We start from the raw sequence: 26,728 nt of genomic DNA, 5'->3' as shown, positions 1-26,728 counted from the left end.
AATTGCAATATTATTTGCTCAGGGCATGTTGTAGGAGCTTGTATTTTCTCAAATGCAACTATTGTGTGGCAACCACATGTTTATGAATGCAGTTTTTATAATGTGATAACCAATGCATATTTTTGTAATTTGGGAGATGTAGGAACATTTTGAAAGGTTAAGGATTTTGTATTTATTCCTTAAGCACCATGCCACAAGTCACAACACACTGCTGTGATTATCCATGAAGTGGGCAGTCATGATGTTGTTAAATATGGCAAGTATATGCATCTCTACTTAATAAGGACAGAAATGCATGTTTAAAAATAGATACTGTGTGATTATGCAGAAAAAAACAAATTTCTTGCCTGCATACCTGTTATACTGACAGAGATCAAAGGAGAAAGTGGGAGAAAATGTTCCAAAGTAGATTCTACAGCTCTAAATAATCTTAACTGGTTTTCAAAGTGGATAAACCTAAATGCATATGATTTGAGAATATGCTGAAACTGTAATCATTGGGGAAATAGAGCCAGAATAATATGGGAAAAGTACCAAATACTAAGTTAAAAAAAATATCCGGAGAATGGGATGATGACGTATATTTTACACCACTTGGTCTTAAGATAAAATGCCAGTATAGAGTCACCTGGAAAATATGGAAAGCAAAATTCAAAAGCAAGACCAAAGGAGGAAGGAGGGGGGGAGAAGGAAGGGAAAGAAAAAGGAGCAATTGTTCCTAATTTTATAGTATGACTAGCTGATAACCTGACGTTGCCCGAGTATTTATTTATAGGGGGGGAAATGTCTGGACCAAAATTAATTTTTAATGTTCGATTTTCCCCATTACCAGAGGGAGCCCCCTTGTGGAGTACTGTGAAGCCGTTACCATGGCAAGTCCACTGTGCTGTACAGTAGAAGTCATTTAAGGCACAACAGGATGTATCTTAACAGAACACATACCCCAAAGGGTTTTATGGGTGTTTTACCCCACAATATTTTTTTCCAGAGAGTAAGTCATCTGTGTACCAAGTTTGGTTGAAATTGCTTGAGGTGCTCCAAAGGTATGCTGGAACACACACACACACACACACACACACACACATCCTGAATATACAATTGAAAAGTAAGTCTTGTATGACTGCAAGTAGTTAAATCATTTCTACGCTAAAATTGAAGACAGGGTGATAAATCCATATTTGAATCTCCGTTCTTTAAAACACAAGTGAATGAAACATACTTGTTTTCTGGTGAGAATAAATAGATGGACCAATCTTCCCGCAACTCACACCAATCTGGCTTGTAGGCCTCTATCATCTTCTTTATACGGAAACACAGGCTCTGTAGAGGCAGAAGCAGAAAATCAGAAGCAGTTGAGCAGTACTTTTTTCCCCTTTCTTCTGTATCTATCATGCCCAACTGAAAATCATTCATGTACTGATCTTTAGTTGTTCACTATCTAACATTATAGATATTAATTATAATCACTATAATCACTTCTGCGTGTTATAAAAACATAACAACGATTATACCCATAAGGCCATGATGCATTCAGAACTCAGAAGTATTGCTCTGATCTGTCATGAAATTGTTTATCACATAGGAATGGAATGGAAGAACAATGAATAATAGCTAGAATACTCCAGTAAAATAATTTGCTTTGAGACTCTTGAACTGCTTGGATTCTCTCTCAATCTACTTTTCCTCCTTAATGGGATGCTACTGTGACATCTTCTTCCAGGGATCACTGTAGAAGGAATCACACTAAAATTTTGTTGTGATTTTTCTTTTTCATCTGTTCATTTATTATATTTTTTCTCATTTTTAAATTTTGTTTAGTAAAGATAGAAAATATATTGCAGAACCATCTCATCACAATGGGATTGGCCTACCCCACCCAGGCCAGCAGAAGAGGCATGCTGCTGCGGGCCCCATTGGCCAAGGTATTCTGGCAGGTCCAGGAAAAGAGCCTTCTCTGCCACAGCACCTGCCCTTTGGATCATCCTGCTCCCCAGAATGAGGTTGGTTCCAACCTTCCTGACTTTTCACAAGAAAACCTGGCTCTGCCAGTTGGCCTGGGACTCCTATGAGGGGGCTTCAAGTTGGAGGTTGTTGGCAGACATGTTCATCCCACTACCTCCCTTCCCATCTTTTACTTAAAGTTGAGTATCTTTTTATTGTTTATAGGTTTTGTAATGTTTTATCTTTTTAATATTGTAAAGCACCCAGTTACCTTGTGATAAGGTATGTAGTCAATACATTTAAATGAATGAATGAAGGAATGAATGAGTGAATATTTACATAATCTATCTCTTCATCATCTTCTCCATGGTCTTTCCGATTGTTCATTTCTGGAAAGATATCCTTAGCGATTGTGGGCATTTTACCATTGCAGTCCTGGTGCTTGTTTGACCCTAGAGTCACTCCTATCTTCCATGATGGCTTGTGCCCGGATAAGACTGCTGGAGCCAATTCCAGTTCAGAGGAATCTTTGGTATCCAATGAAAATGTCCGTCGATGATGGTGAATTACTGGCCTTTCTCCTTCTGCCTCTGTTATCGTGTGCCGCTCCCCAGATAGAAGTGATTCATGTTCGGCTGAAAAAGGCTTGTGTTTGAGGCTATGTCCTCGAGCAAGGTTGTTCCAACTGGAACGTCTGCTTCCCCAGCCTCCGCTATGATACCGAGTCCCGTGGTGATGAGAGCTACGGGAGCTAGACTGTAAGAAAGCCAAAAGAAAAACATTTAGTGCTCCCACTCAAAACAAGAGGTTGACATGCACCAACATATTTTTATTTATTTGTTATACATTTTAAACTACTGCATTTGTAAGACTTAACTCCCACCTAATGTTCCCTTCTAAAAAAAAAACAGAGTAATAAAATAGATAAGTGGACTAATACATGGAAAAATGAGATAAACTTTTCAGTTTCTTTTCATCTTATTCTATAACTGAGGGTGTTACAAATATTCAGTGCTCTCCTTTTTGATGCATTACTTTTCTTTGTTTTTATCCTACCCTTTTTCATGTATTGCTCAAGGTGATGAACGCCCACAATAATTCTTCCTCTTCCTATTTTCCCTATTTTTCATGTCTAAAGTGGAATTAGAACTTACAGTTTCTTGGTTTTTAAGCCAACATCTTAATCACTACACCAAACTGGCTCTTTAAGTGAAAACTTAATTAAAAACATTTAATTACACATATAATTAATACACTGAATCACTTAATTAAACATTTAAAGTATAGCCTTATTTTTTTTAAAAAAGTAATATTAATGGAAATAGTTATAAGACTCCAGGTGGTGTCAGTTCCAATAGATAGGCCAGACCAGGAAATCAACTCCACAGAAAGGCCAAAACTACATTGATTGAAATTCGCTATAATAACACAATTTTTCAAACCTAGCTCTTCTGTATCTCCTCTCCCTGCTTATGCTCCTATGATTTAATGAAGCATCTGCCTGAGCCTCTGCCAAATATTATATGATATCTTCCATCACTTTGGAAACAAATCTTGTGTATCTCCATGAACGTCATCTCCCTTAGTCTCTCTAGGTGGCAAACACAATGGAAAAAGATGTTCTCTCCTTTTGTGAATCCTATTCAAGTAAATGTCTTCTTTAATATGATGACTATTATCATTCAAGACCACTTTTTGCTGAAATGGAATTGAACTTTGTTCTTCCTCTCCAAGTCTAGGATTGTGTCTACTATGGGTGGGAAATTTATAACTCCCCCAGACTATGTTGGACTCCCAAATTATCCTCCTAGTTGATGGTCATAACAAAAGATAGTATGATACAATCATCTGGAGAGTCAAAGACTGTCCTTTCAGCACATCAAGCTAGTTTATTTGTAAATTGGAAAAGTAAAGGCTTACACTAGATATATGTTTAATTGCATTGTTGTTATTTTTATTACATCACAGCCAGTAGTTGTCAATTCTTCGGTATCAATTCTTAGCTATTTTATATAATCCTATTCCTTTCAATATAGGGGAAAATATTCAATTATCCCCTTTGCTACCATGTTAAATGAAGAGGGGTAGGGAAAGTACATGGATATCAATCAAACATGCTTATTGCAGAACATATAAGTGGAAAGGTTTACATAATGATTCTACTAATTAAAGACCAAATTCTTAAATATTGGAGTTGGAAGATGATCCTAATATACTGTACAACTGTTAACTTAAGTATGTTGCAGATGGATTTAAATTCATTTACTAAAGACATCACACTGTTTTTCCGAGATTCAAGGGCCATGAGGATATCTGACTGCAGAGTATTGAGGGATGGATTCATCATTCCAGCACTTGCCCCAGGCTGGTTTAGACAAGGAAGACTGGGGTCAAGATGTCCATTTGGAGTCATGGGAATTGCACAAAGCTTTGGATCTGAGAAAAAAACAAAAACAAAACAGACAAAACACAAGAGAGAAAGAGAGATAATACCCAGGGAAGATTTTTTTAAAAGTAATTTGTGCTGTAAAATAAACAGTTCAACATACATATATTCTAATCCTGTAGTTTATGCCTGTAGAAAACAAGGAACAATATGGAAATAAATTAATCCCTTTTCCCTCTTTCTTCATGTTCCTATTCTAATAAGGTTTTATGGTATGCTTACAGAAGCTTGGAAATATTTGATGAAACTCTGCTCCATTAAAGTGAAAAAAAAACCCTTATCCTTTAACATTTGTTTAACATTTACCACCACAAGTTTCTTTCACTGTAACAGAATGAGAACTACTAGAGTAGGCAAAGATAGTTCAGTGGTAACAGTTCAGAAGTAAATTTGTGCTGAATACACAGGTGTCTGCAGCTAGCCACAATGATACCAGAATAACAAAATGTTATGAAATCACAAAGCAAGCACCACCACTTTTGCTCCTGCATTGCAAGTATACAAGGGGTGAAATTTGTGTCATCATTTTATTTGCACATTTCATCCCCAATCCCAAATTTCATAAAAGTAAGCAGACAAGATTAATTGGAATGGTGCAATGTATTTTTCATTCTTCAGATGAGTTGGAGACTATAATTGCCATCATTCCCAGCTAGCATCAAATTCTGTACATGCACTGCAATTTTAGGTAAAGAAAAAATGAGAATTACCGGGCTAGGAAAGAAAACTAAAGATCAGGAGTAATTTGTGGCACTGGATATCATTCTCTGTCCTTCTTTTGATTGGAAATGGGGGAAATTGACTTTTATAGCCATTGGCATGTATAGTGCGAAATTGGAGTGCAAAAACATACGACATCGCTCAGAAAAATACTGCAAAATGCGATTTCTCATTCGTGTTTGGTCTTCAAATGCTAACGTTCTGATTTCCTTTTCAGCCTTTGTTTCCAAAAGTGATTGCTTGGACTCATCTTTCTTAAATCTTTTGAATTCCTTCCAACATAGATTGTTCCTGCAAGTTGACTTAGCTTTATAATCTATATAATTGAGCTTTCTCCTGCTCTTTTAAAATATTCTGAACTGTTAACTTTGGAAAGAAATCTTTTTGTAGCAAAGGGTCATGCTTGATGCTTTTAAGGTGGCTCAGCCTTGCAAAGTGTGCAGATAATCATATCACTTGCCTGGGCCTGGGCTTTTATTTTGCTTTTGTGATAAACTTGTTTTACAACTTATACAACAGTTTTCATCCATTTCCCATTTCAAAATGTCAGAAAATTGTGCCACTGCTTTTCAGAAATCATAGCTCCAAGGGCAGCAAATGGAGATCTGACAAGCTTCGTGTAATTCTAGGTTCAGATTGCTCTTCCCAAATGTATTGATCAATTTCTTTCATCTTGGCTTTTACTGATTTAATTCATCCAAAATTTGGTGTTGCTAAATCAGTAGCCACTAGATATTTCATTATGGTTTTGAAAGTTAACTATTTTTTTGTGCAATTTGAGCACTAGGGGTCTGATTGAAACTCAACTGAGAAATTGATTTGAACACTTTTATCATCATTATTGTTGTGCCAATGAAACTATATTAATTTTATCAGGATTGCATAAGCCTCTGTTATGCAATCCTGTTAAGAATGATATTCTTAAGTTATGCATTTTGGATAGAAGAAAGGACATCTGAATTTCTGCACTGTAATGCAGCAAATATTCCTTAGAAGTGTTTGTGAACTGCAAATGTAAATGGAGTGAAGGATTTGTCTTTGTGGATCCAGAGCATATCTTGGATCAAAAGGAAGGAAGGTAGGAAGGAAGGAAGGAAGGAAGGGAGGGAGGGAGGGAGGAAGGAAGGATACTTTCCAAGATGTTATATGGTTTTATATAGACATACACATTGTGTTTCCCTGCTAATACCTGAACTATCCTGGAACTTGTCAAATTCTTCAATATTTGATGAACTCTGGTCCTCATCGGAATATGAGCGGTTAGCATCACCCTGCATTGGGAAAATAAATGCAAAGACCTGGGAATTGTGAGCATCATGAGAGCAACAGAGTGATTTCCCTTTGATTTCAGAGTATTGCAAAGGCGAAAAAATACTTTATGGAAATAATTGGATAATATACCACTGCATGAAAGAAACAATAGCATTTAGATTATTAGGTGGGAAGGAATGTCTGAATGACTTGATTTTCTCTTTTTATAATGCTTACTTAAACAGCATCTGTATTTTTTAAAATTCATTTGAAAATGTGTATATATTATAATCTGGATTCAGCTAATATAAACATTTGGAATGTACTATAATCCCACATACTCCTTCAGGTTGGGCCTGCTACAAGTCTCTTCTCTCTGCCAATGTCATCAGGCTGGACACACAAAGTGTGCCTTTTCCCTGGTAGCATCTACCTTCATGAATGTCCCCTTCACCTCCAGATGCAATTTGTTATGATCCTCCTAGTTGGCTTCTGCCAACCTAGCAGTTCAAAAGCATATAAAAATGCAAGTAGAAAAATAGAAACCACCTTTGGTGGGAAGATATCAATGTTCTGTGTGCCTTTGGTGTTTAGTCATACCGGCCACATGACCAGAGGCATCTTTAGTCAGCGCTGGCTCTTTGGCTTTGAAACAGAGATGAGCACCGCCCCCTAGAGTCAGGAACAACTAGCATATTTGTGCGAGGGGAACCTTTATCTTTACTGTTAGGAACCTTCCCTCCCCCGTATATGATAGTATTCATAGGTTTTGACAGTCAGACCTTATGGTTCTTTTTGCTTTGTTTTGTTGTTGACTAGTCACTCTGAGGAATGAGCAGCCATATAAATTGATTAAATAAATAGTAATATTTTTGTATGCATTTCTGATTTGAGCACATTTTGCAAGAAAATAAATTGAGTTCATTACTTTCTATTCCAAATTCGTGCCTTTTCTATCCTTAGATGCAATATACTCATGAATTGGTAGTCATAATTTTCCACAATCATTCCCAACAAAACATAATTTAAAACAATCTCCCTCCACTCTGTATTTATCAAATGTGTCAAATTCAACTCCCAATAGCTCCACCTCATGGAAACTGTATGTATTGGTGGGAGTGATAACAGCTGTTGTTCAAAGCAAAGCCTGGTTGACAAAGATTGACTTATAAATCATTGGGAATCTGAATCCCGAATCTCTTCCTTATTTGCAACTGACCTTCCTGAAAGCAATTGCTGTAGCAACTCACCTCTGCCTGGAATCCCTCCACTAGGATCGCCACCAGTAGGTTGAAGAGAACATAGTTTCCAAAGGTCATGAGAGCCACAAAATAAAGTGATGCCCATGGGGAGGTTGAGGCCATGCCATTATAAAGTACAACATTCCAATCCTCCTGTGTCAAGATCTGAGTGGTAAAGTTTAAGGTTTTATAGTTAAGTCCAGAACAAATGGCAGAAATATGGGTTATGTATTTCCAGTAAACAAATAATATAAATATAAATATAAGGTATGCAGGTCTTGGCGTATTCGGGTCTTTTCCCGTGTAAGATTGAGAGTATCTTGCCGACGTTTCCACGAGGTCCCACTTGCCATGTTCAGGCTGGTGCCTTCAGCTTCGTGCTTGTGCGAGCAAAGGGTGATCGGAGCTGCCGTCTTTCTATAAATATTGGTGCCGTGTGGAGCAATGTTCCCTCTAATTTTTTTTCAGTGTGAGCGGAAAAGTACAGTGTTTGAGCTGCACAGTTTCATGCCTGAGCACCTAAGAGAGCAACAGTTTGAACTGCTGTCACGTCTGCTGGACATTTGCGCAACATTCCAAGCGTCAAGCGCCAATTGCGAGCGAGGTTTCAGCCTGATGAATGCCAGGCATGAAAATGTGCCACTCAAACACTATACTTTTCAGCTCACACTGGGAAAAAAAGGCTCTCTGCTCAGCTTTTGCATTGTTAGATTGGCTAGAGAGAGACATGGCACCAACAGCCGGGGTCCTGGCATTTTGCAGGCAACCTGCCCTCTCACATTCCTTTGGAATGCAACCCATCACATTTGAATTAGATTTTGCCAATTATCCTATTAAAAGATAATCCTATTATTCTAAAATATGACTAACTCAATATTAAAAACTGTAAATATTTAATGCTTATAAATAATAGCAGTAATTGTTATTTAGTATGATTAAAATCAGTATTGATATATCAATATAATATCTATCAAAATTGACAATAAACACTAAAATAACAATACAAATATATAATTTGGAATATAAATGTAATAAATATAATATATAAATGCAACATAAATGTAATAAAATAATTTATCATGAAACTCTCCCCCTTTAAAGTAGTAAGATCAATTAAATAGTCTAGCAAGTTTGGACTATATGCTATGTTATGTTACTTAAGAATATATATATCTCAGAATCAGATACAACATCCACATCATTTCCAACTGAGTCAATAAAATCATATGCCATGCCAAAACTATTTTAAATAAAGATATGAAATTAATCAAGTATTGTATTTATTTTTCAAAATGAATGTACAATTTTTTTATTATTTAAGTTTTGTACCCCATCTTTTCATCTTCAACGTATTCAAAGCAGCTAACAGATTTTTTAAAATTGAAATCTACTTAAAAACTGGTGTTAATCTAATTCAAAAAGCCTGGCAAAAAAAGGGAATTATCCTTTTCTAAAACCAAAAAAGAAAGAAGAACTGCGGCAGGATTGTATTCTGTAGTATTTAATCAATGCATAGCTTTCAAATGTAATCCAAATTATATATCTAAACAACATTATAAATCATTTAAATATCAGAAGATTCGAGCATTGTTTTTTCTGATCTCTTGGCAGAAAGGATGTGTACTGGCATTTTATGGAATTTAAAATGATTAAGTCCATGACACAAATTGCACAATAGGAAATCCAGGCCAGAATGCATTTAACTCATTGTATCACCAGGGACCAGAATTTAGCAGGCCCAGGGAAAAGCCACTTTATAGCTAAATTTGATACCATTAAAAATTAAATAGGATTAAAATCTGTGGTTTATAATTTACCCAGTTGGGCCATGTAGTCCACCCCACTCCATTCGCCGGCGTTAGCCCGCTGCACCAAGGGGGCATGTAAGAGGGAGGGGGAAAAGCAAGAGGAGATACGGCCGCAGCTAAGCACGCAGCAACCTCAACGTCTAAGTGGGCGAGTCCACAGCATTCGCGCCCGCACGTCTGAGACAGGGCATAAAAAGGGAAGAAAAGGCAGGGAGGAGATGACTGGAGCCAGCTCTGTTTGGGGCGCCGGCTTGTACACAAGCGCGTCCCCCAGCGCAGGGTGGGGAAAGGCTTTGTTGAAAGATCTGAAGCGCTGCAGTCCGTGTCCAGCAAACGACTGCGCGGCAGTGGGAAACTGCTGTGCAATGTTTACTTGCCATGTGCGCGGCCGCGCGGCCACGCACCTTAGAGGGAACAGTGGTGTGGAGTGCTGGCTTTGTTGCTGTAAGCAGGTTGGTTGGCTGTGTTGTTACATCTTGATTAGTTGATGGAGTTGATGTGTGCAGATTAGTCGGCTGTTTCGTAACATCCTGTGTGGCTGAGGTACTAGCTGTGTGCCCATTAGTCTTTCGTGTTGTAACCACCTGGGTATTGGGCTGTGCGATGACATCCTGAGCTCTAGTGTAGTGATATCCTGAGTTCTGTGCTGCAACATCCTGGGAGTTTGGCTGCATTGTAACATCCTGAGCCTTTGCGTTGTAACTTTCTGAGTTCTGTGGTGTAATGTCCTGAGCAGATGGCTGTGATGTAACATCCCGGGCTTTGGTTTGGCTCTGGGTTTGCGGTCTGGCCATGTGTTCACAGCATGTGTCAATTTGCTTTGTGTGGGGGTCAGATGGGGGTGCAGCAGTTGGTGATGCTGCTGTGGTTTGGCTTCTGGATGGTGGTTGCATTTCATCTATGGGATGGGTTTGGGTTTGAGTCTGGTGAGGGTGATTGGTGGTGGCATCCTGTGTTGTTCTGGGTCCGATGTCGGTTTTCGTGGCTGGGACTCATTTGTTGACTAGGGCTAGTTTCCAGATGTCTGGTAGGCGGAAGGTATCGTCATGTTTATTCATGTTGTGGGGGTGTTTCTCTATTTCGATGGCTTCCATAATTATTCTCTTGTTGAAGTGTTCAGTTTTGGAGATTAATTTGGTTCCTTCAAGATCAATTTCATGTGCTGTTGCTTTAAGGTGCTGGAAAAGGGAGGAAGTTTTTTCTTCTTTTCTGACTGTGTTCTTGTGTTCTGCGATGCGTGCATTTATTCTCCTATTAGTTTGTCCAATGTATGTGGCTGGGCAGATTTTGCATGCTATTTCCTAGACTCCTTGATTTTCTAGCTGGATCTTGTCTTTGGGGTTTCTTAAGATGTTGGCTATTTTTTGTTCAGTGCCGAAGGCTGTCTTGATATTGTGTTTGTGGAGAATTTTGCTGATTTTATCTGTGGTGCCTTTGACGTAAGGGAGGAGGGCGATGCCATTGTCCTGTTCTGTGTCTCAGTTCTTGGGGGGTATCTCCTTTTGGATTAGGTTGGTAATTGTGTTTCTTTGGAATCAGTTGGAAATGAATACGTTTGCAAGAGTGTGTGATTCAGTTTTCCGGTGGTCTTTGTCGGCTAGGCGTTTGGTTCTGAAGATGAGGGTCTTGGCTATGGAGTTGATCTGTGCAGTGTAGTGATGGGATTGTGCATTTAAGTAGTGGATGGTGTATGTTTTTTCTGGTAGATGGTGTGTCCTAGGGAGCCATTGAGTTTTTTGTAGATTAGGACATCCAGAAAGGGAAGTTGGTTGTTAGCTTCTATTTCCATAGTAAATTGTATTTTGGGGTGTAGGCTGTTGAGATATGTGAGGAAGTTGTCCAGTTTTTCCTTCCCCCATGGCCAAATTACAAAAATGTCATCTACATAGCTAAGCCAGAGTTTGGGTTTGTGTTCAGATTTATCTAAGGCATTGGTTTCAAAATGTTCCATGTATAGGTTTGCGATGTAACAACACAGCCAACCAACCTGCTTACAGCAACAAAGCCAGCACTCCACATACACACACCAATATTTATAGAAAGACAGCAGTTCCGATCATGCTTTGCTCGCAGAAGCACAAAGCCAAAGGCCCCAGCCTGAAGATGGCGAGTGGGACCGCGTCGAAACATCACCAAGATACTCTCAATCTTACACGGGAAAAGACCCGAATACGCCAAGACCTGCATATATCTATATCTATATCTATATCTATATCTATATCATCTATATCTATATCTATATCTATATCTATATCTATATCTATATCTATATCTATATCTATATCTATATCTATATCTATATCTATATCTATATCTATATCTATATCTATATCTATATCTACATCTACATCTACATCTACATCTACATCTACATCTACATCTAAATCTATTATCTATATCTACATCTACATCTATATCTCTATATCTAATCTATCAATCTATCTATCATATATATGTTTGTGTGTGTGTGTGTGTGAGAGAGAGAGAGAGAGAGTGAGTGTGTATATATATAAAATGCACACACTCAAAATAATTTGCCAACAGGAAACATTTCTAATATTTCTATTTGAATATTTCTCATAACATGGGAAAGGTTGCAATCATGACATTATTTTTATAGCATATGCCTCTAGCTAAATTGTACTATGCCATTGTCAGTGGCAATCTCTGGAAAGGAGGGATACCCACAGATTGCTGCAGTGTAAAAGGTACAATAGGAAGGGCAGTTCTATTTGTGAAAGTCAGTAGGTTTCAAGAGAAGGTATTATCAGTCTGAATGAGCTCTCATTTATGGAAACACAATGGAATACGGTTCTATGATAAGAAGATTGAAAGTTTAAATTCTATCCCCTCTTTGTTCCTTGCCCTACTTTGGACTCACCTGGAATACAGTGACAATGGCCCAAAGTAAGGAGTCAAAGTTTTTCCGGTCAGGGACTGTGTCTCCTGTGTCAGTTCTAAGACTAAATTTACAACCAAAGATGTGCATTCCAAGGATGCTGTAGGGGAGAAAAAAAGGTTTATGGTTTTTAAAAGAACATAGAATATCATAGATGGAAGGCCTTCAAGTCCAACCCCTTCCTCAAGCAGCAGACTCTATATCTGTGATGGCAAACCTATGACACATGTGGCAGAGGTGGCACACAGAGCCCTTTCTGTTGGCATGCACGTTGTCGCCAGCTGCTCTTCATGAGTGGCGTAGTGCCACAAGATGGCAGGAAAACTGCCAAAATCTGCCCAAAAAACAGGTCATTTTTCTGGGCTGTTTTGGGGGCATTTTCAGGCCATTTTTTGGCTGTTTTGAGGCCATTTTGGGGCTGTTTTCAGGACTTTTGGGGTTATTTTCAGGGCATTTTCAGGCTGTTTTCAGGGCCAAAATGACCCCCCAAATGGCCTGAAAATGCCCCCCCAAATGGCTCCAAAACAGGTATGTGCATGCCGGCCAGCTTGTCTTTGGGTTTCCAGTACTCTAGTGTGCGCATAGGCTCACTTGCACGCATGCACATTCCAGTTGTCACTCAGTGTCAAAAAGGTTTGCCATCACTGCCTATACTATTTCGGACAAATGGTTGTGTGTTAAAAGCCTCCAGTGATGCAGCACAACTTTTGAAGGCAATAGCAGTAGACTTATAGCAGTAGACTTATATACCGCTTCATAGGGCTTTCAGCCCTCTCTAAGCGGTTTACAGAGAGTCAGCATATTGCCCCCAACAATCTGGGTCCTCATTTTACCCACCTCGGAAGGATGGAAGGCTGAGTCAACCCTGAGCCGGTGAGATTTGAACCGCTGAACTGCTGATCTAGCAGTAGCCTGCAGTGCTGCATTTAACCACTGCGCCACCTCGCCTCAACTTTTGAAGGCAAGCTGTAAAGCATCAATCAGTGTCTGCTTGTTTTCAAATTCTTAAATAATGATTACATTCTATTATTCCCTTTCAAAACATGTAGGGAAATCTTTATGAGTTTCCCCAAATGTAAAACAACCCTGTGAAATAGGATCAAAATGGAACCTCTAGTGTTCATAACTGGTGGCATTGGTTAGCCTCCTCAGATATATCCCCAAAACAACCCATCCACTTCACTTCTCAATGCAGCATTAGTAGTAAAAACAATACAATAGCAAAACTTATTGATTACTTTGAAGCATTGTGAGATCTATTTTGATTTTCTTCATTCACATTTTAACTGTTCATTTATTAAACTTCTAGCCTTATTGCATTTTTTTATTTAAAGGCAAAGAAATTTGGCTAAGCTGAAAAAATATTGAAAAATGTCATTGTTCTTGAACAGAAGGCACTAAAGGTAATTAGCTAGTGGACATTAATGCAATATTACTCAGTATTCTTTCTTTGAGAACCTCAAGTTATTTCATATTCCACCGCTTTGCATTCCTAACCAGAATGAATATATTGATTCAGTATGACAACACTGGTCTGGTATGATGGAGGTTATAATTCAAAATATCAGGAGGACATTGGTCTAGAACATTTACAGAAAAGCAGATTAGGAAAGACTGATCTTAGCTATAATTAACTTCCCTTTCTTTTGATCTAAGGTTGAAGGAGTCGACATCTGATTGTTATAGTCAAAATCCTTCTTTTGCAAACTGCATTGATGTCCTGGACCTCCACATGGCTGAAAGCTATAGCTGGTCTAGAAGGCAGTAGATAGGCTGTAGCCAGCACAACTGATTGATGCACAGTTTAGCATCTGAATATATAGAATATTGCTTTGCCAAAATGGATTTTGTTCATCCCATCTGGTCATCTTAACAGAACCTGATTACAGTCTCCCTATGTGGTTAAGTCCTTTGGACTTGGATCAGGCAGCAGGATTTCTCTGTACCAAACCTAGTGCCCTTGACCTTATGTGACTGTGAGGGTTTATTTTATTTTTATTATTTCCTTGAGTTTTTGCGTTGTTGTACATCTTCCAGACTCTAGAAGATAAATAAATAAATACACTAACTACATGTATTAATGGTGCAGCTGGTATCAGCTCATCACAGCTTAAAACTGCTCTGATGGTTTAGGGTACTCCTGGATATATAAGGTTGAATTCTCTCTATTTCCAGCCAGCATAATTATTGTTGAAAGTTCTGGAACTTTGAGTCTGTACGTCTGGAAGGCACTCAAGGTGGGGAAATCAGGTTTAGGCTCAGAGATTTAATTTGCCTTTGTTGACATTTTCCTTTCTCAGTGTTTAAGCTAGAAAAGGAGCCCACCCTATATTAATCTTCCATGTTCACTTGTTAGTTCCTTGGTATCTTTCTGCTTCCATTAAGAAAAGTTAACCACATCCTATACAGACCCTACTGTCTTCAGCATGCATTTCATCTTCCTACCTGAAGATAAAGATAAAGAGCATGAGGAGCATGCAGAAGGTGGCTACATTATCCATTGTCTTCATCAGTACCACAAGTTGGCGCCGCAACGCAGGCATGAATCTCACCAGTTTCAGCACCCTCAGTAGCCGGAATGTCCTCAGCACTGAGAGGCCACCATCAGCCTGACCTACAATCTCCCAGATGCTGCAGATAAAAGCAATCAGAAGAGGACACACAAAACTGAGAGAGAAACTACTAAGAATCATAATAAGATTGGAAAAATAATAAAAGGGATTCAATAAACAACCCATTTCATTCAGTCATCTTTAATTAGGTTTAAGTTCTAAGCAGACTCTACGTATGAGAACATTTGTGAGGGTAAGAGAAGTATAATTTCTCCATCAAATGCACTGGTAACTATAATTCAGTTGTTTCTGGTATAATCCAAAGGCTTCCATGAGCTTCTATATAAACCCTAGCTAGAAAGGCCACTGCAATTATGGGAGGTGAGAAATCCAGAAGATCTGGAAGGTTCAATCTGAGACAACTAAAAGAATATCTGACCTAAGTATTTGTCATCAAAATATATTTTGTAAATATACTTCTGAATAAATGTGGGTTTGTGTGTCTAAGGATATATTTATGTGTGTGTGTGTGGGGGGGGTGTTTTTCTGTGTCCGTGCACACCTGGTTGTGTATCTATAGATACAGATATATCTGAGGAAGTGAAGAGAGTGAACAAAAAGTTCATTAAACGAGCAAAGAGTAACAGCAAAGGATTTTGGCAGGGAGGAATAAGAGAGAAAGCGGATCAAAGGGAAGATGAATTAGAGAAAGCACAGATTACTGTTCCCTGAATGTTACTGATGCACATGGTACTACTGATTGCCCACTGGAGCATCATTTGTTGCCAACCTATTTGAAGCAACTTTGGGACAAATATAAGGAAGCAGTTCGAGGAGAACAAACTGAATAAACAAACAGGGAGCTGTGGGCAAATGTAAAGGCGAGCCATTTATTTTTGTTTTCTTTATTGTTCACATAAAGAATATGAACTGTTCTTGTGACCTGCAGGAGCTGTGCCATGTTTGTTTCTTTCCCTAAAGATGACAATCATTAAACATGCTGCAAATGCAGGCTCACAGCCTTGCTGTAAGGGAAGGTGAAGAGACTAGAGGCAAAACTGTCCATTGCTCAATATAGTGTCAGGATCAACATAAGTTTTTTCCAGTGGAAGAGAGGGAGTGATTTCTCTCTATTCTGCTTTGATTGGACCACAATACATTCAATTCTGAGCACAGCATTTTAGAAAATACATTGACAAATGGAACATGTCCAGAGAAAGCAGCCAAGTTAATTAGGGTCCTGATAGAAAAAAGAAAGTAAGACAAATGGTTGGAGGCACTGGGCACGTTTAATCTGGCGAAGAGGAGTCTACAGAGACATGATAACTGTCTCCCAGCATCAGAAGGGCTGTCATGTAGAAGACAGAATTTTTCAGTGTTGTTCCAGAAGACACCATGATGGGTTTAAACTATGGAAATTAAATTACGGGGAAATGGATTTCTGTGGGATATCAGGAAAAGTTTCCTAACAGTGAGAGTTTTTCAACAATGGAAAAGACTGCCTGGGGGAAGATGCTGGACACTCTTTAATTGGAAGTGGTGAAAGTGGGGCTGGCCAGCCATTTATCAGGCAAGCTATAGAAAAGGTTCCTGCATTGAGCGGCTGGAATGAATCAGATAATCTCCAAAGTCCCTTCCTGCCACGCCACACCATTGATTCTTCTATGTAGGTACGTGTCTGATCAATAATTAAGACTGCCAAGCAAAGTAGCCTCTTTATCTAGAGACACACACAAAAAAATCCTCTAATTCTTTTCAAATATATTCAAACTGATGACTGTGGCTACATGTGGAGGAAATGCCATTGTTTAATCATAGATTAAGGCAGTTCTGTAGGAACGACTAGCACACATGTGCGAGGGGAACCTTTACCTTACCTTTATCTTAAAGACAGGAATTCTGAATATAGAAAGAAGAGATAGAAACTGAATGCCATACCTAGGAATAACATTTTACTTTACAGGTAGACCTCACTTTAACAAAGTCCCTCTTTAGCAACTGTTCAAAGTTATAAAAGTCCTGAAAAGAAATAACTTGAGGACAGGTCTGAGCACTTGTGGTCCTCACAGTGTCCCCACAGTTACATGACTGAGATTTGTGTGCTTTGCAATCAGTGAGCATTTACTGAGGTCGCAGTGTCCCATGGTCATATGATCACTATCTCCATGCTTCACAACTAATTTCAGACAAGCAGGATCAATAAGGAAGCTGGCAGTAAAATCATGTGTCTCAGTCACGTAATGTCTCACCTAACAAAAGTTAGGGGCGTGCATAAGTGCCCTAATGTGCCTATCTTCCCTGTCATTGTATTTTTATTCTCTTATTCTTGTTCTTAGTTTTTGTTTGACAAATTCCAATAAATAAAATAAAATAATACCTCTGTTGCTGGCCCCAATTATGGTCATTAAAACAAGGACTACTTTAGTTATATTTATAATTTTGCACAAATTATTTGTTATGCTGATCCTGTAATATAGCACTATAAAACTGGAAAAAAATATTTAGTAAGGATTTAACACAATATTCCTGCTTTCACATTTGGCAGCATTCATTTATAATGCAAACATCTGGTCGGGTGTCTTGGGGCCAGTCACTCTCTCTCAGCCCAACTCTCCTCACAGAGTTGTTGTTCTGAGGTAAATAGGAGGAGGTGGAAGCAGTTAGTTATGTTACCACCTTATTTATAAAAAATAGTAAAGGTAGGATTTAAAAAAATCTAATAATAAGAAAACATAGACTATCCTGAAAGTAATTGATAATCTGGTGGCAAAATTTGAAATATAATCAAATCTTCAGGTTGCCTGACTCTACACATAAATTTGGGTAATTATACTACATTAATTTAAAAGGCTAGTTCAAAATAATGATGTAAACATAATTCATCACTAGTAATCATTTGCTAATCCCATTCCTTATCCTTGGGCAAAATGGATTTGTTTAAAAATAATATGAATTATCACAATGTGGGCACACACATGCTTATAATTAGTAGACACAACTTAGCTTTGATCTACTCTAATTTGAATGGCAAGAAGCTAGCTGTCATCATCCACTGCTCTTATGCAACATTTCATTATTGATTCAATAGAGATTTGAATTGTCATTACCTGATGATGACAATGATACTGTCAAAAATGTTGTATGGGTTGCGAAGGTAATCAAAGAGACCAAAGGCGGCAAGTTTCAAAATCATCTCCAGGGCAAACATGCTGGTAAACACAACATTGCAAATTTCCAAAATATTTGTCAGCTCCTCTGGCTATAGGCAAAAGAAAGAAGCCAAGACATCAAATGCATTTAGGAAATGTCACATACTTTTCTGGATGGGATACATGAAATGAGAGCACCTGCCTTTTAAAATAAGGGCATTTGGAGCCTTTCAAATATCTTCCTCCAAGTGTACAATGAATGTAAACCTCTAAGGCTACTTATCTCTCCAACATGTAATGAATGTTGATATTTTCCCCTCCTTTCTTCCCCTTTTTAATTAATCTACTTTCTAATTTGTGTGGTCTTTCACTCCAGCACTGCAGTGTCTATTAATTTGGTAATGTATTCATTTAAAAAAAGAAAGAAAACTGATTTAATTGCTCAGTACTTGAAGGCAACTGAGAACTGTGGAAGTTCCTCTAATTTTGAAATAGACGTTGGATTTACTATTTTTGCCCCAGTAACCATTTATGATGATTTCATGATATAACTCAAAATATTTCCATTGTTACTTTATGATATGGCCATTGCTTGTGCAAATTCCACAACGCTGTTTTGCAGCAATATTTGAAGTCTATCTGTAATCACTGGATTTCTTTTTATATGTTAGTACGGATACAAAACTTAATGATGATAGAATTGCAATTCTTAAAACACAAGGAGGGTATCAGGTTTATGTGTTTCCATTTTGGGAGGATAGAAGTATCCACTTCATCTTTTACTAACCCCCCTACTCTGATTTTCTCCATTCTTTCCACTGGCATTCATCTACTAGCAACATAATTGGCCCTATTATTCTAATCATTTCTTATTACAGGTAGTCCTCAAGTTAAAACAGTCCCTTTAGTGACCATTCAACGTTACAACAGCACCAGTGGTGGGTTCAGGATCCCGGTGCAACTGGTACGGTGCAATGGGGCCCGGCGTCTCCCACATGCACGCGTGCAGTGCATGCACACACATGCACAGCATCCCTACCTCCACGATGCCTCCGCAATACTCCAGCTGCTCAGTGGAGCATCGCACAGGTGCCATACGCTCCATGTGCATGCGGGGAAGTGCCAAAGAGCTCAAATACAGGTAAGGAGCTTGGGCAGGCGGGCGGGCCCTCTGGAGCACCATACTGGAACGGTACCCGGTGCTCCCGGCAGGCACCAGTACGCCCGTACCGGGGTGTACCGCCTGCAACCCACCACTGAACCAGCACTGGAAAAAGTGACTTAACACCATTTTTGACTTATGAGCATTGCAGCATTCCCGTGGGCATGTGATTTATATTTGGATGCTTGACAACTGATTCATATTTATGAGAGTTGCAGTATCATGTGATCGCCTTTTGCAACCTTCTGACAAGCAAAGTCAACAAGCAAATTCATTTAACAATTGCAGTGATTCAATTAACAAATGTGGCAAGAAAATTTGTAAAAGGGAGCAAAATTCACTTAACAAATTTCTCACTTAGCAACATAAATTTTGGGCTCAATTATGGTTGTAAATCGAGGATTACCTGTACTTTCTCAGGCAGTCTAACAAATTACTAGAAGGAGTATCAACATGCATGAATTAGGCAGTAGTAAGCCATGAACTGTTAAAATGTACCAACAGAAAAAAAAGAAAGTGGGTGCAAAATTCAGCTGAGGAAACATCAAAAAAATGTAGCTTGTGTTTCATGGCACAATAATGCCTTCTGGTATTTAACCTAATCTGGAAGGTACCAAGCCCACATAAATATTATAGAAAGTGGTAATGTAGGATCCATAGGAAGTTGTTTTATCCAATGGGGCTGATAGCATGATAGCAAGTGTAACATAGTTGTTAAATGTCCTTAACCATCAAAGTTTATTGGATGAATGTGAGGTAGTCATGATCTCATAGATAACCTTGTAATAAATCTGGAAAAGAAGTGGTATGTATATCACCTTGAACTTATAGATGAAAAGGATGATGTTAATGACAATGATGATATAATCTACCTATAATATTCTATGAAATCTATAGCAAAATTCTGTGCTCTGTTGAATTTGTGTCACTCACGTTGCTTCTAGTTTATATGTGAATTATATAGACTGGGATTACAACAGTATAGAAACCAAAAATGAAAAACCAGAGAGCCTGATAGCACATTTAGCACTAACACATTTTATTATAAGGCATAAGTTTTCATGAGCTGCAGCACATTTCATCAAATGTGTGAAGTAGCTTTCAGAACTAGAAGTGTTCACAGAATAATTATTAGTCTTTCCTTGCAACCATGTTTTTTTACTTATAGCTAGTGAGTAAACTTATTAAACCTTGGGTGCATAGAAAATTAGGAACAGAATCAGGGTTCTTACACTATCCTTTCCTAGTCTAGATGTTTTAGATTACAATTCCTATTAATCTTATTCACTGTGATAATGAAATATGCATTAGATGCATTAGATCATGGAAGATCACGGCTAAGATCATGGAAATTACATTCAGTGGATACCAATTTGGGAAAAGCTACTTCAAAGCTATTCAGGAAATTACAAATAACATTCACTCACTGAAATAGGAAAGTGCACTTCTACTTTAGTGAACAGAAGGATCAATTCCCTAGCCACCTGCCCTCCATTCTTTTTCTCAACATTACCAATCCCAGTTCCTGAGTGCTTTGTTCACAAAAACACCTCTTTATTTCATCAAGTGATTTTAACAGCTGCTGCCAAAAAATGTTTATTTTCTCCATGGTTTCCTATTTCAATTCCACATTTCATTGTAGAATAGTGATCAGTGACATTATACTAATTTGAATTATACTAATTATAATTACACTAATTTGAATATTATATTAATATTATACTAATATGGCAAAAAGGGTGCACATAAGGAAATGGTACACTTTCCCATGCCAGAGATTTGATTGCGATTCCCAATTCCCCTAAATACAAAATCAAAAACAGAATTAGAGAAGTGTGGGGATGATTGACTCCATTTCCATCTGCTCCAAGTTTCTCTAGCAATAAGGAACACATACACATACACACACTTACACACAGACACAAAACCACTCAAGCACTTAAGTCAGTTTCAATGTGGCTTGCTCCGACATAGCAATAGCAATAGCAGTTAGACTTATATACCGCTTCATAGGGCTTTCAGCCCTCTCTAAGCAGTTTACAGAGTCAGCATATTGCCCCCAACAACAATCCGGGTCCTCATTTTACCCACCTCGGAAGGATGGAAGGCTGAGTCAACCCTGAGCCGGTGAGATTTGAACAGCCGAACTGCAGAACTGCAGTCAGCTGAAGTAGCCTACAGTGCTGCATTTAACCACTGCGCCACCTCGGCTCTTACATGAGCATTCATAGGATTGAAGCCTAGGAATGTACACTGCAATAATATAATTTACTTTTAAGAAATATGCAAAGTATAAAGCTTTCTGAATTATTATTATTTCTTTAAAACCAGCCATTTTGGATAGGTGAGAAATTCCTCACATGAAGTGCTTCCTTTTTACCTCCCTGCATTCCCCTAATCCCCAGCTCATTCTTCTGAAGTGATTTCTTCCTTAATATTTCACTTTTTTCATAAATTTCTTTATATTATTTTTGGGATGGCCATGATTTCCATTAATTACAGAGTTAATGTTTATAAAATCAGTAGAAGCTCTTTGGGCTCTGTTGGGGAGGGGATAAGAAGTAACTACAGAAAGCAAATTCATTCCCCTATTTTTCAACTGGGGGCTGGCAAGACATCACATTTATTTTTAAATCAACATATTTGTCCAACACAATCTCTACTAAATTTAAAGTAACCATTGTAGCCCTAATATTGAGGTTCATGTATTGTACATTCCATAAATGTTATTGAAAAGAAGCATTCCTGCACATCTATCCAAGGTTTTATGCAGTTGCCAAACTTATAAAGCAAAAACAAAATGAAACTCATAACATTAACTCTGCAAAGGGAGTGTGATTTCCCAGTTTTACTACAATAGCAATACTGCAGGATGGCTTATGACATGCATCCATGATAGACTCAAAAATGGTGAAACATGTGGGACCTTTTAGATTTAACCTATACTTTTATCCCTATAACTGGTATATCACATTTCACTATATTAAATGCACAGTGGATATTGCATTGTTTTATTAAAGCATGTATCCTGAAAGGTACGGTACGGTTGGAACGGGCCAAGCGTCGCCCACATGGATGCACACAGCGTGTGTGCGCATACCCACGTGGTGCACACATGTGTTGTACCTGTCAGCGATGCTTCTGCAAGCCTCTGCAATGCTCCAGCGGCTCGGTGGAGCATCACACAGGTGTTGTACGCATGCACAGAATTGCCGAAGGCTTTAAAGGACAGGTAAGGAGCTTGGGTGGGCAGGTTGGCCCTCTGGAGCACCGTACTGGAATGGTACCCGGTGCTCCAGGCAGGCTCCGGTATGCCCGTACCGGGGCGTACTGCCTGCAACCCACCACTGCCTGAAAGACAGTTGCATCAAGAAATACTCCAAACAGTGTGCCCCAGAGAGTGTTCCACCGAATGTTACCTCTGACTTTTCCTTAGGTGAAGTAAAATTTCCTTATTAAAACCAAAACTAACAAAACAATTCTGTAATTCTATTTTAGCCTTTGTGTTAAGATCTTTCAAAGGAGCAGAAGAGTCAGGAGAGGTAGCTGTGTAATTTTTCGTCTTCAAAGAATAATGCCATTCACCTACCCTTTACAAAACATTACTTCATATGACTGTGTGTGTGTGTGTGTGTGAGAGAGAGAGTGTGTGAGTTTTCTGGCTGATCTAAATGATTCAGGAAAAGAGTTTCATTATGACATGTATATTTTTATGGCTAGGAATATCAGTTTACAGTCTGACATCAGTCTCCACAGCGTACATAACATTACAACTTATTTTGTATTTTACTTCTTATGTTGATCTTTGAAAAAGTGAATGGGGAAAGAAGTTGTTGTCTTTAGTTTAACTAGGAAATTATAATTGCCTATAATGACTTGGTGTGATACTTTTGTCTTCAATTTGGATTATCATTTTGTAGAATGCTTTCCATTTTTGCTTTTTCCAGTCAGAGTGGGGCATAAGGGCTTAAGTCCACTTTTGATTTAGCATAGAATGATGCCCTGAGCTTTTATGGCCAATCTTTTAATTTGCAGATAACATAGCACCCTATGTTTTATTTAAACACCTTTCATGACTTTTTAAAACCAGGAATAAGAGTCTAGCTTCTCTTACTTAGTGTTTACAGACGGGTTTTTTAAAAAAGTAAAAATGTTACAACCATGTAATTGAAGCCCCCCCCTTTTTACATGTGATTGAGTAAGTTAATGAGAATTCCTTGGAGTTTTTCATATTGTGTTGCATGGAACCCTAGGGTTCTGGAAATGACTAACAAATTAAGGGAATTAAAGGTCACTTGAGCTCAACCAATTTTCTGTCTCTATAATTTTGCTCTTAATTGGGGGCATTCTGATTTTTTTTTAAAAAAACTATCAGCTCCACATCCTAAAAATGTTTGAAAACCCCTGCTCTTCCATTTGGCAAACATAATAAAACTATATCAGAAATTACTGCAAGCACAAACTAAATGACAAAGTTAGAAGTAAAAAATGCATGACCCGTCAAAACCGCGGTCCACAAAAGCGCGATCGACGAAAGCGTGCATTTGACGTCATCACAGCGCGACGAAAAAAATTAAAAATTGAAATAAAAATTAAATTAAAGCAAGCCGATTCACATAAAGGTAAGGGTTAGGTTTAGGTTTAGGGTTAGGGTTAGGGTTAGGTTAAGGGTTAGGGTTAGGTTTAGAGCGTTAGGGTTACGTTTAGCATTAGGTTAAGGGTTAGTGTTAGGTTTAGCGTTACGTTAACGGTTAGGTTTAGGGTTAGATTTAGGGTTAGGTTAAGGGTTAGGTTTAGGGTTAGGTTTAGGGTTAGGTTTGGGGGGGTTAGGGTAAGGTTTTCGCTTTATTTTTACATTTTTCGATCACAGCGCGATGTTTTCGTCACACTGTGATGATGTCAAATGCGCGCTTTCGTCGACCGCGATTTTGTCGTCTGCGGTTTTGTGGTGGAACCAAAAAATGTGGCACTGTGTTCTGACTGAGGCTTCCAAGAGCATGAAACAATGTCTTTGTTCTGGCAAAACTCCCTTTTATTAATTTACAGTGAATTCTGCTCATTCACAGCTGGCAAAGTCTTTCAAAGGAGGATTTGCAGTCACAGACCTTATCTGGCTTGGAGAACTGACAGGCCGATATCTGCAGAACTTGGCAAGGAGTCTTGGAGAATCACTAACCAATTAACAAACTCCCCTTTAGCTCCTCTTTTATTTCATCTGGGAGGGGCCATTCTTTGTCTGGCCTTACTCCCAAGTTGACCCCTGTTGTTTAGTTGTTCCCTTCATCTGGTAATTCTGCGCATGCACACACTGAGAACAGGATCCAGCTGTTCATCTGCCTCATGATGTCTGACACTGAAGGCAGCTGATAGCTGGCATATAGCTCTGGCCCCCTTTCTGCCTCCGACACAGAGCCCTCATCGGAGCCTTTTCCAGACTTCAGGACTGGCCCATGTTCCTCCCCAACCTCCTCACTGTCTGAATCTGCTGCCAACACTGCTGGCTGCTGGTGGGCCATAACAGACTGTCCCAACATAAATACAAGTACACATCCAGGTGAACTAAGTGAACATTCTTGACACTTTCTGTTTAGATGTACTTGATGATACTTGATACTTTCTGTTCAGATGTATACCTGTGTGTCAGAGGTGAGTTGCTCCCGATTCAGCTCGGATTGGGCGAACTGGTAGTAGTGGTGGCGGGAGGCTCAGCCCACCCACCCGGACCCTTCTGCGCATGCAGGCACAAGTGAACTGGTAGTAAAAAAATTAGAAACCCACCACTGCTGTTTGTGTTTCAGGGGTGGGTTCCTGCCAGTTCTAACCTCTTCTATAGAGATAGAGATGAAGATGAAGAGCAAGAGGAGGAATTCTGGGAGTTGAAGTCCACAAGTCTTAAAGCTGTCAAGTTTGAACACTTCTGGGGTTTTTTTTCTAAAGGGTTAGGGGTGCAAGGGTCTTGTAACTTGACAGCTTTAAGACTTGCGTGCTTCAAATGCCAGAGTTTCTAAGCCAACATTTTGGTTGCTAGGCAAGAGCATTGTTAAGTGAGTTTCACCACATTTTACAAGTTGGCCATGCCCACCCAGTCACATGGCTGGCAAGCCACTCTCACAAAGCAGGCCACACCTACAGAAAATGTTCTAAAAATTTTGAAACCCACCACTGGTGTGTTTATATGTATGAACTGTACACACAAATGTACTGCAGCAGAATTTTGGCAAAAGCAAAAAAAGAAAGATACTGTACTCATTTTGATTCCATCCAGACAATTATGTCAGTAACCATAAGAAACTGAATGTGGCATCTAGAATATAAGAATTTATTGTTCTCCTTCCTTCCACTGACATTCTGTAGCTGCTGTTTTGTTCTTTCTGTACCATAGTGAGGATGTGATGTTTTAAAAGTCATGCTTGTCTGTCCATTACCGGAAAGGTCATTCGTTCCTGCTCACTCCCTATTTCTCCTTGCAATGAGTTTTTCTAACCAATTGTGTACATGCTTATCTTTTTCTAATATACCTTTTTGTACCAGAAAATGAGTCCACTCAAGGAGCTGGGAAAAAAGAAAAGAACATCTAGAGGACTAAATAAACAAAGGAAACCAGAAAAAGAAAGTGGAAAACAACAAACTCAGAGATAAGGATTGAAAGAAAAATGAACAAACAGAATATGATTCAAAGAGAAGCAAAGTGAAAAGCATGAAATGGATAATTGAAGTATTATTGAAACAAGCTATTGCTTATTTGCATTGAATTATTATATTAAATTACAACTTAAAACGTTAGCAAATAAATTGTTATTTCTTTTTTGTGTTGTAAGCCCCTACATGCTTGTCACTGAATGTGATATATAAATTAAAGTCAAAACATAAGCAGGAACAAGAGATAATTAAGGTAGAAAGCTAAAGAATGGGAAGTAGTAAGGCGAAAATGTAATTCATAATTACAGCCACCCACATAGCTTGAGAAAAACAACTTTATTGGGCAAGAAAGGTCCTCTATTTCTTCAAAGATACAAAATTAGAATGATATCATCACTTGCTTTATGACCCAAGTGCCACAAGGAACTCTTAAAAAAGATTCCAGAAAATATTTCTGAAATCACTACTGAGATTTTAAAATCAAACTAAGGTTTGTTCCGCTTAGCTAATTTTAAAACAGCAGTAGGCAATCCATATTCCCCAACCATCCCATTTATGTCCTTCCCAGCACTGGGAACAGCAAAACGACCAATTTCAGCAGCACAACTCCAGGCTATTTTTGTTTTGGAGAAGGTTAGAAGGCGTAAGGTGACAATGTTATTAGTGTGTGACTCCCAGAGGGTTGGCTTCCATTCTTAGCCTTAGAAAGAAAATATTTAAAACAAAACCAATTCCAACCAATCTCCCCAAAACCAATGCACTCCCACCCAAAAAACTCACCCCAAACATTAACCCACAAAACACAAAAGCTCAATCAAGTGAAACATTCTGGTCAAACCTCTTCACTGTATTTATTATGCAATGGCCTCCTAGGATTTTCCAAAAGAGCAAGAGTTATGAAGCGCAGATATCTCATAGTA

General features: G+C 38.6%; 1 protein-coding gene across 1 annotated transcript in view; it reads right to left on the bottom strand.

Moving 5' to 3' along the window:
- CACNA1I (calcium voltage-gated channel subunit alpha1 I) overlaps positions 1–26,728 on the bottom strand; it is a 176,897-nt gene that overhangs the window by 53,153 nt on the left and 97,016 nt on the right. Inside the window, exons 9-16 of the mRNA XM_032221147.1 lie at positions 17,966–18,117; positions 14,752–14,937; positions 12,289–12,406; positions 7,609–7,764; positions 6,297–6,378; positions 4,090–4,377; positions 2,281–2,735; positions 1,220–1,320 (exon numbers count right to left, since the gene is read on the bottom strand). Coding sequence (XP_032077038.1) covers positions 1,220–1,320; positions 2,281–2,735; positions 4,090–4,377; positions 6,297–6,378; positions 7,609–7,764; positions 12,289–12,406; positions 14,752–14,937; positions 17,966–18,117 — 1,538 coding nt within the window. The remainder of the gene's footprint in view (positions 1–1,219; positions 1,321–2,280; positions 2,736–4,089; positions 4,378–6,296; positions 6,379–7,608; positions 7,765–12,288; positions 12,407–14,751; positions 14,938–17,965; positions 18,118–26,728) is intronic.

Source organism: Thamnophis elegans, chromosome 7, assembly GCF_009769535.1.
Source record: "Thamnophis elegans isolate rThaEle1 chromosome 7, rThaEle1.pri, whole genome shotgun sequence".
NCBI classification, from domain to species: Eukaryota; Metazoa; Chordata; class Lepidosauria; order Squamata; family Colubridae; genus Thamnophis; species Thamnophis elegans.
The sequence above is the reverse complement of the archived record's forward strand: the minus strand, read 5'-3'. Positions and strand labels throughout refer to the sequence as shown.